This window comes from Choloepus didactylus, chromosome 18 (genome assembly GCF_015220235.1).
Source record: "Choloepus didactylus isolate mChoDid1 chromosome 18, mChoDid1.pri, whole genome shotgun sequence".
Classification (NCBI taxonomy): domain Eukaryota; kingdom Metazoa; phylum Chordata; class Mammalia; order Pilosa; family Megalonychidae; genus Choloepus; species Choloepus didactylus.
The window spans coordinates 48,013,958-48,030,520 of record NC_051324.1 but is presented as its reverse complement, the minus strand read 5'-3'; the positions used below and the strand labels follow the sequence as shown (position 1 = coordinate 48,030,520).

The 16,563-nt window shown below is 36.9% G+C and overlaps 1 protein-coding gene across 3 annotated transcripts in view; it reads left to right on the top strand.

The window, feature by feature from the left end:
- The window catches only part of NPEPPS (aminopeptidase puromycin sensitive), a 110,034-nt gene that overhangs the window by 48,637 nt on the left and 44,834 nt on the right, over positions 1 to 16,563 (top strand). For 2 of the 3 annotated variants that reach the window (XM_037810849.1, XM_037810847.1), the window contains one exon: positions 3,995 to 4,116. In XM_037810849.1, the coding sequence (XP_037666777.1) occupies positions 3,995 to 4,116 (122 nt within the window). Of the gene's footprint in view, positions 1 to 1,925; positions 2,021 to 3,994; positions 4,117 to 16,563 lie in introns of those variants that run through there. The other variant, XM_037810848.1, reaches the window with a different exon arrangement.

The following is a 16,563-nucleotide window of genomic DNA, read 5'->3' as shown; positions in this document are numbered from 1 at the left end:
AAAGACTGAAAATTAATTAGCTAAGCATCAAACTCAAATTAAAAAAACAAACAGGTAACTTGAATAAAGTAGGAAACAAAGATTAAGAGCAGAAATTAATGAAATAGCAAATGAAAAAGAGGTGCAACAATAATAAAAAATTTACTACTTAATAGTCCAGAAATATGTACAGATCTGACAAGCATAGAAAAAAAAGAGAACAGATTCAATTGTGCAGTATTAGGAAATATGCCTGCATCATTCATCAGTCAATAAATTAAAGATACTATACTTATCAAAAGAAGTCAGAATGTCTTTGTCAGAATTCACAGGTAAGAATAGACAAACTACCTGATATAGACGATATACATATATATATATACATATCTATATTTTTGAACAAATATTTGAGTGCTTAATCTCTGTTAGGTACTGTCTTTAGGTCTGTCACAAATGTTAATTTATTTATTCCTCTCAGCCTGGTTGAGATAGATTTTATTATTCCTGCTTTGCAGATAAAAAAACTGAGGTTTAATTAACCTAACCCAAGGTCACACAGCTAGTAAGCGGCAGAGCTGGAATTGAATCTGCATGCACTTTTAGCCATCACATTATGTCTTTTTATTTTTAAAATTAAATATTTAAAAAATAATACATGTACATGGCTTGAAATTCAAAAGGTATATAGTGAAATTCGTTTGCCTTTCTATCCCTGTCTTCCTCTCTCAGTTTTCTCCTCAGAAGCAACCAGTTTCCTACGTATCCTTCCAAAACTATACCATGCTTTTGTAAGCGTTGACGTGTTGATACGCTTTTTAAAAACACGTAAGTTAGCGTGCCACACATAATATTCTGCACCTTTCTTTTTTTCTCATTTACTGTATATACTAGAGGTCATATATTATCAGTATGTAAGAGCTGCATCATTCTTGAAAAGAACTATTTATAGCAGACATGCTAAATGGTCAAGCCTTTTCCAATAAAAGTAGGAACAAATTTGGTTATTATGACCTTTAATACACTATAATTCAACATAGCTTTGGACATCTTTAGCTAATGTAATACAAATAAATAACTGATGTAGGTATTAGAATAGGAAAATTATCTTATTTGCAGATGTGTCTATACTGACTATCTGTAAATAGCTGTTGAAAACTATTGGCTTTCACATTTTCCCAAGGTTCTTTGGGTTAACGTTACACTGTCATTCTTTGCTTTAAGAATGAAGTTCTTATTTTTCAAATTTTATTAGACTGCACAAGTGTTCTATCTTCTGATAATGGAGTAAATATTAACATATCTCAGAAGGGCACTAGTAGTTTTATTTTTAGCCTCTTCAGACTTCACAGTTGTTCCAACTATTATGTATATGAGTAAAACATCTGTTTGTTTTGTTTTGTGTTTTTCTGAAATTGGCACCATTCTAGAATAGTAGTCAAATTATCGTAACTTAAAGCCTAACAACCTTAAAAAAGGCGATTGTCTTGTAAGGTAGCATTTATATGGAGAAACAGTACTAGATATTAACATTTTGAAGAGTGAAAAACAGATGGATCATAAGAAATTGTCACACTAAGGCAAAAGACCTTTATTTCCTTTTCTGTATGTTTTTTAAAAGACTTAACACCCCAAATGTATAAATATTGCATATGTTGGAATGTTGAAGTAAGGTTCCTAATTTGGGGAAGCAGTGTAAATCGTGTGATTAGGTATAAAATTAGACAATCTGGCAAATAAATTCTTCAGTAGGTATAAATTTGATTAGTGAAGTTTATCAAAAACTCCTTTCTCTCCTGTTCCCCTGAAAATTCTACTGTATTAATAGTAAATACTTTGTAATTAGTATTGCATAATGTGACACTAGTTAAATTTATTAATGATTTTTTTAAAAAAAATTTTAACTTGTGTTTTTGTTTGAATTTCAGGTAATAACCCTTCCCAATACTTTGTATTTTGTTTAGTATGCCACTTTTTGGAAGTAGTTACTGTCAATATCTTGTTATGGTTTGATGGCCTTGGAGATTTAAAACCAAGTAAAAGTGTAAGCAGCATTTTTATTTAGTAATGAGTTTTACATCCACTTTTATTCCAAATAGGAAAAGTCAAAAATAGATTTACTGTGGAATATGGCTTACATAAAAGACATCTTAACAGTTGATTTAGCAAAAACATACTGGCCAATAAAATTCCAGTTCTCTTTAAAGACAGTTGTTTTTTTAATAATTTATTAGACCTTTCTTGTAAACTTTATTAATGTGAATACATCTGCTTTAAAAAAATCATTGAATTTCTAAAGAAAGTAGAAAGCATTTTCGTTTAAAATTTTTTCTTTAAAATTTTGTATTATTTATAGTTTAAATATTTAGTATCAATCATTTATAATTCTTTCAGATTCTTTTACTGTCTTCATATTTACTGTCCCAGTAATCGATCACTTTCTGGAAAAAAGATGCATTCATTATCACCTTTAGACACTCACAGATACCTATTTTTTAGAAATAATGATTAGTTTGTTTTTTAAACTGAGTTTTTGTTTTTGGGGTTCTTTCCAGCATGATTACTTTAAGAATTTGGCACTTTCTTTAGTGATGACTTCGCTCCAGTGGTCTGAAATTTTTCACTTGAAATTAGTCTCCGAATCAGTTTGAAGCCACAAGAAAATCAGTTGAATTATTTCATAGAAACAATTTGCTTTTGTCTAGAAACAGTTTTGCAGTTTGTCATTCACCTTATTCTGTAGACTTGGGCTCCTCATGACTTCTGTTCTTTTCCAAAAAGCAAATTCAGTTTTAGAAGATGAAGATTTGATTTTGAGATCCTCCAAAGAATATGTCAGAGAGAGTCAAGAATATTTTGAACAATGTCGTTGTCATTGTTCAGCAGCCTTCTAAAATGATTCTGAAGATTTAAAAGATTAGGATATAAAAGCTTTGGTATGATTGCCTCGTTACTTCATAGTCATACCATATATTTCATTTGTTAGATTCCCAAGCTCTAGACCCTATTGTAGATAGTTTAAAAGAATCAGTTAAAAAGTCAACATTTTCCTATGTTGTGTGTGTGAGAGAGACTTGATTTATAAACTGTAAAATGGGATTATTGTTTTGTCATACATCTGAATTTAGCAGATGACCTCTAGATAATAATTATGATCCTCATTGTGTTGTGAAAGAAAAATTATACTCAAAAAGCTCACATTCTAGCTAAATTGGTTTTACAAGAATAGAATACATATTTAAGTTGCATTTTTATTTACATTTAATAATTGATTGATTATATATTTCTTTAATAATAATCATCAGATTTCAAATGATTGGAGTAACTGGAAGACTTTTATGCACTATTGTCAGTCAAATCATTTGTCTTCTCTATAGTTCCTTACAAAAGCATGGAATCAGTGTTCCATTTGGATTGAAGAGATACTGTCTTGTATTAACGATAAAATAATTGGCGACATTTCTCTTTCTGTGCATGAAGTTGTCTAAATGGACCAGTTCATGTAGTGTAATTGGCTGAGAGCATGAGCTTTGGATTAAAACAGGCCTAATTTTTTATTCCTTCCTTACAACTTAATAATTGTATGACCATAGGCAAGTTATTTACTTTTCAGCCTCAGTTTCCTCATCTGAAAAAATGGGGACAACCTCCAAGCTTATAAAATCTTTAAACAGCATTTTTAAAAGCACCATGCACCATAGCATGTCAGGTACTTAATAAATGCTCATTTCCTTTTCTGTTTTTATCTTCATGTATTGGTAATTTGAGACTAAGATACTAAAGAACTTCTAAGCAGTCATCCTAAACATGGTTGTGTAAGATTTAATTTAGGATTAGTCTGCTCTTTACTTTGGTAAATACTGTATTCGCTTCAGTGTCAGGAAGAGTATTTGAGAAAAGAAGGAATGATTTGAACATTGTAAATAGCCAACGGAATATAGTATCATGAGGATGTATTTTTTGATTACTTGTACTTAACGTCTCCATAAAAGTGGTTTTCATTTATTATCAATCACAGGCACAGGAACTTTAAAGATAGATTTTGTTGGAGAGCTGAATGACAAAATGAAAGGTTTCTATAGAAGTAAATATACCACCCCTTCTGGAGAGGTGCGCTTTGCTGCTGTCACACAGTTTGAGGTATGGGTTATCCTTCTCTAAAATATCATGATTCTTATATTAAGCATTGTGACAAAGGTCTGTTTATCTTGGGTGATTATTTGAGGCTAGGTGTTGTTAGTCATAATTATTTGTGCTTTTGGAATTTTTATTTCATATTCAACCAGTTGTCTCCATCTGTAGAAAGGAGGGAATTAATTATGTATAGGTATTTGAACAAAATTTAATTACCTGAATTGCTTTTGTACTGTGTGCCATTTCTAATTAGTATCATCCTCTTAGTATTTGACACCTGTGACTTTTCCCGTTAAATTACTGTAGCATTCCTTTGCTTCTTTGACTTTTCCTTTATCTTGATATGTGTTAGTTTTGATTTTATCAGGATTTGCAAGTTATATAGCTTGTTTCAAATCTACTAATGGTACTTTAAATATTTAATCTTGGGGGATGGGGGCAAGAGCAGCCCCTGATGTTTGGAAGCTGTTTTGGCACTCACAACTAGTCCATGTTATTCTCTTGTTGGACATAAACAGTCTCACAGAATATCAACCTCATACAGGGTGCTCTGATATTATGAGACAATGGCACTTCATAATTTTCTGTAAGCACAGACAAAAACAAAGTCACTGTGCGACCTATAAAATGAGTGACTTCTTCATTAATTACAGTTTTACCCTTTGCTTTAGTCTGCCATCCTTATAGGTGAGATTTATTAAAATACCCACTCACAGAATTGCCCCTGCTTTCTGACAGTAGCCAATCTAGATTAATTTCCTGCTTCCTTAGACCCTCCCCCAAATCATCCAAACAAGGCCCAAGTCCTGTAATAGATTCTTTCTTACACTCTTAAAAAGATGCCTCATGGTTCCCTGTGGTGTGAATTCTTTCCTTGCTTCAGTGAATAAAAAACCTAGTTTGTTTAATTGCAAGTGTAATATAATTAGCTTACATTTTTTCTCTTATAAAGATATGTAGATATTGCTCCAAAGTTTTTTGCATCTCATTTTGTCAAGGGGAGGAGTCACAAGCCAGAACTTTTCTCCCTTTGAAGGTTTCATGTATTGTTTTATTTCTTCTGTATTGCTTATAAAATTATTTCTTTGACCCTGAAAATTAAAAATTTTCACCAGGAATTTACTTTTCATTAATTTCACATGGTATTTAGTCAATCCTATTGGTTTTCAGATTCAGATCAATGTTCAGTGTTGCAAAGTTTTCCTCTGTTACATCTTCATTGTGATTCTGTTCTGAGCTCTTCAGGAACATTAGTTAATAGTAGGTTTAGTTCTAGTGTTTCTCCCTCAAATGTACCTTTGATTGCTTTCATCACTTTGTCCTTTGGATGTTTTAGAACTTTTCAGGCTTATTTTTCATGTCATTCATTTTGTTTCCTATAGTATAAATTCATTTTTTAATGCTGCTTCTAATCTAATTTTTTCTGTAGTATCATTTATTGCCTTCCATTCTATTTACTTTTCATATGTCTTATTTATTCTTTTTTTTTTTGTATTCAATTTTATTGAGATATATTCACATACCATACAGTCATCCAAAGTGTATGATCAGTTGTTCACAGTACCATTATATAGTTGTGCATTCATTACCAGAATCAATTTTTGAACATTTTCTTTACCACACACAAAAAAAGAAAGAATATTAAAGTACAAAAGAATACCCAAGACATCCCATCTCCTTCACCCCTCCCTATTATTCATTTTTTTTTTCATTTTTATTGAGATTGTTCAGATATCATACAATTATCCAAAGATCCAAAGTGTACAATCACTTGCCCCTGGGTACCCTCATACAGCTGTGCATCCATCACACTTAATTTTTGTTCAAATTTTAGAAACTTTTCATTACTCCAGACAAGAAATAAAATGAAAGATGAAAAAAGAAAAGGAAACTCTAATCCTCCCCTATCCCTAACCAACCCCCCTCAATTTTTGACTCCTAGTATTGATAATAGTACGTTTGTTACTGTTTATGAAAAAATGTTGAAATACTACTAACTGTAGTATATAGTTTGTAATAGGTATATAGTTCTTTCCTATATGCCCCTCTATTATTAACTTCTAATTGTATCGTCATACATTTGTTCTGGTTCATGAAGTGATTTCTAGTATTTGTACAGTTGATCATGGACATTGCCCACCATACGATTCAGTTTTATACATTTCCATCTTTTGACCTCCAACTTTCCTTCTGGTGACATATATGACTCTGAGCTTCCCCTTTCCACCTCATTCACACACCATTCGGCACTGTTAGTTATTCTCACGTCTTGCTACCAACACCCCTGTTCATTTCCAAACATTTAAGTTCATCCTAGTTGAACATTCTGCTCATACTAAGCAGCCACTCCCTATTCTTAAGCCTCGTCCTATATCCTGGTACCTTATATTTCATGTTTATGAGTTTACATATTGTAATTAGTTCCTATCAGTGAGACCCTGCAATAATTGTCCTAATGTGTCTGGCTTATTTCACTCAGTATATTGCCCTCGAGGTTTTGTCATCGACCCATTTTTTTTAATATGGTTTTGTTCACTCACCATACATTCCATCCCAAGTAAATACTTGATGGTTTTCTGCATGGTCATACATTTATGTGTTCACCACCTTCACCACTATCTATATAAGAGCATCTACATTACTTCCACAAGGCAGGAGGGAGAGTCAAAGAAGGTAGAGAGGCAAAAGAAAGAGGAAAAAAAGAAAATGACAGCTAGGAAGCAGCAAAAGGAAAAATAACCTTAAATCAAAGTAGAATAAAGAATCAGACAATACCACCAATGTCAAGTGTCTAACATACCTCTCCTATCCCCCCCTCTTATCTGCATTCAACTTGGTATATCACCTTTGTTACATTAAAGGAAGCATAATACAATGATTCTATTAGTTACAGTCTCTAGTTTATGCTGATTGCATCCCTCCCCCAATGCCTCCCCATTTTTAACACCTTGCAAGGTTGACATTTGCTTGTTCTCCCTCGTAAAAGAACATATTTGTACATTTTATCACAATTGTTGAATACTCTAGATTTCACCAAGTTACACAGTCCCAGTCGTTATCTTTCCTCCTTTCTTGTGGTGTCTCACATGTCCCCATCTTCCTCTCTCAACCGTATTCATAGTTACCTTTGTTCAGTGTACTTACATTGTTGTGCTACCATCTCCCAAAATTGTGTTCCAAACCACACACTCCTGTCTTCTATCACCCTGTAGTGCTCCCTTTAGTATTTCCTGTAGGGCAGGTGTCTTGTTCACAAAGTCTCTCATTGTCTGTTTGTCAGAAAATATTTTGAGCTCTCCCTCATATTTTTTTTTTTTTTTTTTTGATAGAGAAATTTTTTATTGTGTTCATCTTCTGCTGGCAAAACTGGAAAATATATTTAAGCAAGAAATGTTAAATGTCTGTAATGCCCTTGCAACTCAGTAGGTTTTTTTTTTTTTTTTTTTATCATCATTTTATTGAGATATATTCACATACCACGCAGTCATACAAAACAAATTGTACTTTCGATTGTTTACAGTACCATTACATAGTTGTACATTCATCACCTAAATCAATCCCTGACACCTTCATTAGCACACACACAAAAATAACAAGAATAATAATTAGAGTGAAAAAAAGCAATTGAAGTAAAAAAGAACACTGGGTACCTTTGTCTGTTTGTTTGCTTCCCCTACTTTTCTACACATCGATCCATAAACTAGACAAAGTGGAGTTTGGTCCTTATGGCATTCCCAATCCCACTGTCACCCCTCATAAGCTACATTTTTATACAACTGTCTTCGAGATTCATGGGTTCTGGGTTGTAGTTTAATAGTTTCAGGTATCCACCACCAGCTACCCCAATTCTTTAGAACCTAAAAAAGGTTGTCTAAAGTGTGCGTAAGAGTGCCCACCAGAGTGATCTCTCGGCTCGTTTTGGAATCTCTCTGCCACTGAAGCTTATTTCATTTCCTTTCACATCCCCCTTTTGGTCAAGAAGATGTTCTCCATCCCACGATGCCGGGTCTACATTCCTCCCCGGGAGTCATATTCCACGTTGCCAGGGAGATTCACTTCCCTGGGTGTCTGATCCCACGTAGGGGGGAGGGCAGTGATTTCACCTTTCAAGTTGGCTTAGCCAGAGAGAGAGGGCCACATCTGAGCAACAAAGAGGCATTCAGGAGGAGACTCTTAGGCACAAATACAGGGAGGCCTAGCCTCTCCTTTGCAGCAACCGTCTTCCCAAGGGTAAAACTTATGGTAGAGGGCTCAACCCATCAAACCACCAGTCCCCTATGTCTGTGGTCATGTTAGCAACCATGGAGGTGGGGTAGGCGAATACCCCTGCATTCTCCACAGGCTCCTCAAGGGGGCACTACATCGTTTTTTTTTTTTTTTTCCTTGTTTGTCTTTTTTCTTTTCTTTTTTTTTTTTTTTTAACTTTCCCTTCTTTTTTCAAATCAACTGTATGAAAAAAAAAGTTAAAAAGAAAACAAACATACAATACAAGAACATTTCAAAGAGACCATAGCAAGGGAGTAAGAAAAAGACAACTAACCTAAGATAACTGCTTAACTTCCAACATGTTCCTACTTTACCCCAAGAAAGTTACATACTATAGCAACATTTCAGTGAACTTGTTCCTACTACATCCATCAGAAATTAACAGACCATAGTCATTTCTGGGCATCCCCAGAACGTTAAATAGCTTATCTGTTCTTCTTGGATTATTGTTCCCCCTTCCTTAATTGCTCTCTACTGCTAGATCCCCTACATTCTACATTATAAACCATTTGTTTTACATTTTTCAAAGTTCACATTAGTGGTAGCATATAATATTTCTCTTTTTGTGCCTGGCTTATTTCGCTCAGCATTATGTCTTCAAGGTTCATCCATGTTGTCATATGTTTCACCAGATCGTTCCTTCTTACTGCCGCGTAGTATTCCATCGTGTGTATATACCACATTTTATTTATCCACTCATCTGTTGATGGACATTTGGGTTGTTTCCATCTCTTGGCAATTGTGAATAATGCTGCTATGAACATTGGCGTACAGATATCTGTTCGTGTCACTGCTTTCCGATCTTCCGGGTATATACCGAGAAGTGCAATCGCTGGATCGAATGGTAGCTCTATCTCTAGTTTTCTAAGGAACTGCCAGACTGACTTCCAGAGTGGCTGAACCATTATACAGTCCCACCAACAATGAATAAGAGTTCCAATTTCTCCACATCCCCTCCAGCATTTGTAGTTTCCTGTTTGTTTAATGGCAGCCATTCTAACCGGTGTTAGATGGTATCTCATTGTGGTCTTAATTTGCATCTCTCTAATAGCTAGTGAAGCTGAACATTTTTTCATGTGTTTCTTGGCCATTTGTATTTCCTCTTCAGAGAACTGTCTTTTCATATCTTTTGCCCATTTTATAATTGGGCTGTCTGTACTATTGTCATTGAGTTGTAGGATTTCTTTGTATATGCAAGATATCAGTCTTTTGTCAGATACATGGTTTCCAAAAATTTTTTCCCATTGAGTTGGCTGCCTCTTTACCTTTTTGAGAAATTCCTTTGAGGTGCAGAAACTTCTAAGCTTGAGGAGTTCCCATTTATCTATTTTCTCTTTTGTTGCTTGTGCTTTGGGTGTAAAGTCTAGGAAGTGGCCTCCTAATACAAGGTCTTGAAGATGTTTTCCTACATTATCTTCTAGGAGTTTAATGGTACTTTCTTTTATATTGAGATCTTTGGTCCATTTTGAGTTAATTTTTGTGTAGGGGGTGAGGTAGGGGTCCTCTTTCATTCTTTTGGATATGGATATCCAACTCTCCCAGCCCCATTTGTTGAAAAGACCATTCTGGCTCAGTTCGGTGACTTTGGGGGCCTTATCAAAGATCAGTCGGCCATAGATCTGAGGGTCTATCTCTGAATTCTCAATTCGATTCCATTGATCTATATGTCTATCTTTGTGCCAGTACCATGCTGTTTTGGCAACTGTGGCTTTATAATAAGCTTCAAAGTCAGGGAGTGTAAGTCCTCCCACTTCGTTTTTCTTTTTTAGAGTGTCTTTAGCAATTCGAGGCATCTTCCCTTTCCAAATAAATTTGATAACTAGCTTTTCCAAGTCTGCAAAGTAGGTTGTTGGAATTTTGATTGGGATTGCATTGAATCTGTAGATGAGTTTGGGTAGAATTGACATCTTAATGACATTTAGCCTTCCTATCCATGAACATGGAATATTTTTCCATCTTTTAAGGTCCCCTTCTATTTCTTTTAGTAGAGTTATGTAGTTTTCTTTGTATAGGTCTTTTACATCTTTGGTTAAGTTTATTCCTAGGTACTTGATTTTTTTAGTTGCTATTGAAAATGGTATCTTTTTCTTGAGTGTCTCTTCAGTTTGTTCATTTCTAGCATATAGAAACATTACTGACTTATGTGCATTAATCTTGTATCCCGCTACTTTGCTAAATTTGTTTATTAGCTCTAGTAGGTGTATCGTCGATTTCTCAGGGTTTTCTAGATATAAGATCATATCATCTGCAAACAATGACAGTTTTACTTCTTCTTTTCCAATTTGGATGCCTTTTATTTCTTTGTCTTGCCGGATTGCCCTGGCTAGCACTTCCAGCACAATGTTGAATAACAGTGGTGACAGCGGGCATCCTTGTCTTGTTCCTGATCTTAGAGGGAAGGCTTTCAGTCTCTCACCATTGAGTACTATGCTGGCTGTGGGTTTTTCATATATGCTCTTTATCATGTTGAGGAAGTTTCCTTCAATTCCTACCTTTTGAAGTGTTTTTATCAAAAAGGGATGTTGGATTTTGTCAAATGCTTTTTCAGCATCTATTGAGATGATCAATTGATTTTTCCCTTTCGAGTTTTTAATGTGTTGTAATACATTGATTGTTTTTCTTATGTTGAACCATCCTTGCATGCCTGGAATGAACCCCACTTGGTCATGGTGTATGATTTTTTTAATGTGTCTTTGGATTCGATTTGCAAGTATTTTGTTGAGGATTTTTGCATCTATATTCATTAGGGAGATTGGCCGGTAGTTTTCCTTTTTTGTAGCATCTTTGCCTGGTTTTGGTATTAGATTGATGTTAGCTTCATAAAATGAGTTAGGTAGTGTTCCATTTTTTTCAATGTTTTGAAAGAGTTTGAGTAAGATTGGTGTCAGTTCTTTCTGGAAAGTTTGGTAGAATTCCCCTGTGAAGCCATCTGGCCCTGGGCATTTATTTGTGGGAAGATTTTTGATGACTGATTGGATCTCTTTGCTTGTGATGGGTTGGTTGAGGTCTTCTATTTCTTCTCTGGTCAGTCTAGGTTGTTCATATGTTTCCAGGAAATTGTCCATTTCTTCTACATTATCCAGTTTGTTGCCATACAGTTGTTCATAATATCCTCTTATAATTTTTTTAATTTCTTCAGGATCTGCAGTTATGTCACCTTTTTCATTCATTATTTTGTTTATATGGGTCTTCTCTCTTTTTGATTTTGTCAGTCTAGCTAGGGGCTTGTCAATCTTGTTGATCTTCTCAAAGAACCAACTTTTGGTGATATTTATCCTTTCTGTTGTTTTTTTGTTCTCTATGTCATTTATTTCTGCTTTAATCCTTGTTATTTCTTTTCTTGTACTTGGTTTAGGATTGGTTTGCTGTTCATTTTCTAGCTTCTTCAGTTGATCCATTAGTTCTTTGATTTTGGCTCTTTCTTCCTTTTTAATATATGCGTTTAGTGCTATAAATTTCCCCCTTAGCACTGCTTTTGCTGCATCCCATAGGTTTTGGTATGTTGTGTTCTCATTTTCATTCGTCTCTATATATTTAGCAATTTCTCTTGCTATTTCTTCTTTAACCCACTGATTGTTTAGGAGTGTGTTGTTTAATCTCCAGGTATTTGTGAATTTTCTAAGTCTCTGATGGTTATTGACTTCTAATTGTATTCCATTGTGGTCAGAGAATGTGCTTTGAATAATTTCAATCTTTTTAAATTTATTGAGGCTTGTTTTATGTCCCAGCATATGATCTATTCTGGAGAAAGTTCCGTGAGCACTAGAAAAGTATGTGTATCCTGGTGATTTGGGATGTAATGTCCTGTAGATGTCTGTTAAATCTAATTCATTTATCAGATTGTTTAGGTTTTCAATTTCCTTATTGGTCTTCTGTCTGGTTGATCTATCTATAGGAGAGAGTGATGTGTTGAAGTCTCCCACAATTATTGTGGAAACATCAATTGCTTCCTTTAGTTTTGCCAATGTTTCTCTCATGTATTTTGTGGCACCTTGATTGGGTGCATAGACATTTACGATTGTTATTTCTTCTTGCTGAATTGCCCCTTTTATTAGTATGTAGTGGCCTTCTTTGTCTCTCAAAACATCCCTGCATTTGAAGTCTATTTTATCTGAGATTAATATTGCTACACCTGCTTTCTTTTGGCTGTAGCTTGCATGAAATATTTTTTTCCATCCTTTCACTTTCAGTTTCTTTGTGTCCCTGTGTCTAAGATGAGTCTCTTGTATGCAACATATTGATGGTTCATTTTTTTTGATCCATTCTGCGAATCTATATCTTTTAATTGGGGAGTTTAATCCATTTACATTCAACGTTAAAACCGTGAAGGCATTTCTTGAATCGGCCATCTTATCCTTTGGATTATGTTTGCCATATTTTTCCCTCTCTCTATTAATATCCTTTATTGTACCCATACCGAATCTCTTTAGTACTGAACCTTTCTCCAAGTCTCTCTGTCCTGTCTTTGTTTCTCTGTCTGTAGGGCTCCCTTTAGTATCTCCAGTAGGGCAGGTCTCTTGTTAGCAAATTCTCTCAGCATTTCTTTGTCTGTGAAAAATTTAAGCTCTCCCTCAAATTTGAAGGAGAGCTTTGCTGGATAAAGTATTCTTGGCTGGAAATTCCTCTCACTCTGAATTATAAATATATCGTGCCACTGCCTTCTCGCCTCCATGGTGGCTGCTGAGTAGTCACTACTTAGTCTTATGCTGTTTCCTTTGTATGTGGTGAATTGCTTTTCTCTTGCTGCTTTCAGAACTTGCTCCTTCTCTTCTATGTTTGCCAGTGTGATCAGTATATGTCTCGGAGTGGGTTTATTTGGATTTATTCTATTTGGAGTTCGCTGAGCATTTATGATTTGTGTATTTATGTTGTTTAGAAGATTTGGGAAGTTTTCCCCAACAATTTCTTTGAATACTCTTCCTAGACCTTTACCCTTTTCTTCCCCTTCTGGGACACCAATGAGTCTTATATTCGGACGTTTCATATTATCTATCATATCCCTGAGGTCCATTTCGAGTTTTTCAATTTTTTTCCCCATTCTTTCTTTTATGCTTTCATTTTCCATTCTGTCATCTTCCAGGTCACTGATTCGTTGTTCAACTTCCTCTAGTCTTGTACTATGAGTGTCCAGAATCTTTTTAATTTGGTCAACAGTTTCTTTAATTTCCATAAGATCATCCATTTTTTTATTTAGTCTTGCAATGTCTTCTTTATGCTCTTCTAGGGTCTTCTTGATTTCCTTCATATCCCGTACTAGGGTCTCATTGTTCATCTTTAGTTCTTTGAGTAGCTGCTCTAGGTGTGTCTCTTCTGGTCTTTTGATTTGGGTGCTTGGGCTTGGGTTATCCATATCGTCTGGTTTTTTCATATGCTTTATAATTTTCTGTTGTTTTTGGCCTCGTGGCATTTGCTGACCTTGATAGGGTTCTTTTAGGGTTTGTAGACCAGTTGAAGTCCTTATCTCTAATTTATCAGAGCTACAGCTTCGTGGAGTACACTTTCTCTAACTAACCAGCAGGTGGCGTCCACGAGCCACCTGTTCTCCACAAGCCAGATCTCCCCTGCTTAGCCTTTTTGGTGAGTGGGGGAGTGAGTCTTGTGGGGCCCAATTGGTGTCCCAAGCTTGCGTGTGTAGTTGGTGTTGCCTGCCCTGTATGTGGGGCGTGTTTCTGGGCAGTCGGGGAGGGGGGGGTGGCCCTAACAATCAAATCTCCCTGATGATCCTAGAGTTTTAAAGCTACTGCAATAGTCTAATCCTTCAGTTCAGTCCTGCCACAGTTTGTCTCTGCCACTGACCCACAAGTCTTTGGTATTGGCGTATGGCTCCTGAGACTTGCAAGTGGGCCCCTCTTCCAGGCTGTGCACCCCAGGTCCTCTGTTGAGGGATGACTGTGCTATGTCACAGGTGAGTGCCGTCCCCCCAGGGCAGTTCTGGGCTGCTGGGCTGTGTTGGGAGGCTCCCAGTCTGCTCAAATGATGGCTGAATGGGGCTCTGTTAATTCACACTGCTCCCCCTTCCCAGCTCTGGGACATTCAGCTGAGGTTGCAGGGAAGGCTAATGTCCACGCCCAGTTTTGTGGTGTGTGCCTGTTATTTGAAGCACTTCCGTCACACTGGGTTGTCTGGGGCAGCTCTGGGCTATGGGGCTGGCGATGGGCAGGAGTGTTTCCTGTCCACCAGGATGGTGGCTGTGAGCGGACACCCCCCTTTTCTTGGGAAGTTGTGTTGTTTAGTGAATTTTCTCAGCCACTGGATTATTGCCTTTTGTCTCAGAGCTCTCTTAGTTCTGCTCTTGACTTGATGTGCCCAAATTTCAATTCTTTGAAGCTTTCTGTATTGAGCTTCTTAGAGTAATTGTTTTAGAAAAAGCAAAAAGGATTTAAAAAAAAAAAAAAAAAAAAAAAAAAACGGCCCTCCGCAGGGATCTAATGGGTTATTGAAATGCTAATAGACAAAGCAACCAGGGCCATTAAGGAAAAGTGCCCAGGGCAGAGAGATCAGCCTTGCTTCGGGATTTGCATATGCGCCTCAAGGCCTGATCTCCGCCCTTCCCCTTTCTGTGTTCACCAGAACTCCAAAAATCCTCTGCTTTTATTTTGGAGTTTTTCGTGTTGTTTTTTTTCTATGCCTGTCTCCTCTCTGCTGGGTTGGCTGCTCTCAGAGTCTCTGGTGTCTGGCCTCAGTCTGTCTATGGTTGGAGTTTGAATCAGTAGAATGAGTTTCCGATGAGAGCAGCCACTGCAATTCTCCCTTCTCCTTCCCGGAGCTGACAGCCCCTCCTCCCCCGGGACTGAGCCTGGCAGGGAGGGGCGCGGGTCCCCTGGCCGCAAAAACTTACAGATTTCGCTGATCTCAGCAGTTCCACGTTTTCATGAGTGTTGTATGAAGTATGCCCAAAGACAGATTGCTCTGTGGTGTCCAGTCCACGCAGTTCCTGGCTTTTTACCTACTTTCCTGGAGGAGTAACTAAAACATACAGCTCACCAGTCCGCCATCTTGCCCCGCCTCTCTCTCCCTCATATTTGAAGGACAGCTTTGCTGGATACAGGATTCTTGGTTTGTGGTTTTTCTCTTTCAGTACCTTAAATATATCACACCACTTCCTTCTTGCCTCCACGGTTTCTGCTGAGAAATCCGCACATAGTCTTATTAAGCTTCCTTTGTATGTAATGGATTGCTTTTCTCTTGCTGCTTTCAGGATTCTCTCTTTGTCTTTGACATTTGATAATCTGATTATTAAGTGTCTTGGCGTAGACCTATTCATATCTCTTCTGTTTGGAGTACACTGCGCTTCTTGGATCTGTAATTTTATGTCTTTCATAAGAGATGGGAAATTTTCATTAATTATTTCCTCTATTATTGCTTCTGCCCCCTTTCCCTTCTCTTCTCCTTCTGGGACACCAATGATACGTACATTATTGTACTTTGTTTCATCCTTGAGTTCCCGGAGACGTTGCTCATATTTTTTCATTCTTTTCTCCATCTGCTCCTTTGCGTGTAGGCTTTCAGGTGTTTTGTTCTCCAGTTCCTGAGTGTTTTCTTCTGCCTCTTGAGATCTGCTGTTGTATGTTTCCATTGTGTCTTTCATCTCTTGTGTTGTGCCTTTCATTTCCATAGATTCTACTAGTAGGTTTTTTGAACTTTTGATTTCTGCCGTATACATGTCCAGTGCTTCCTTTACAGCCTCTATCTCTTTTGCGATATCTTCTCTAAACTTTTTGAATTGATTTAGCATTAGTTGCTCAAATTCCTGTATCTCAGTTGAAGTGTACGTTTGTTCCTTTGACTGGGCCATAACTTTGTTTTTCTTAGTGTAGGTTGTAATTTTCTGTTGTCTAGGCATGGTTTCCTTGGTTATCCAAATCAGGTTTTCCCAGACCAGAACAGGCTCAGGTCCCAGAGGGAAGAAATATTCAGTATCTGGTTTCCCTGCAGGTGTGTCTTAGAAAATTGCTCCACCCTTTGATGCCTCGGGTCACTGTGCTTTTCTGCCCAGCAGGTGGCGCCTGTCAGCCTATAATTCTTGACTGGTATGAGGAGGTATGGCCGTGTTCCCCCAGGCTCTGGGGTCTGGTTCTGAATGCAAAGGGCCCCACCCCTTTCCTCCTAGAGAAGACAGACCCCCCCAGGTGGAGGTCATTAGCATTTCGATGGTCTTGCTCTCTGCTTGTGCTGTCTCCGCCCTTC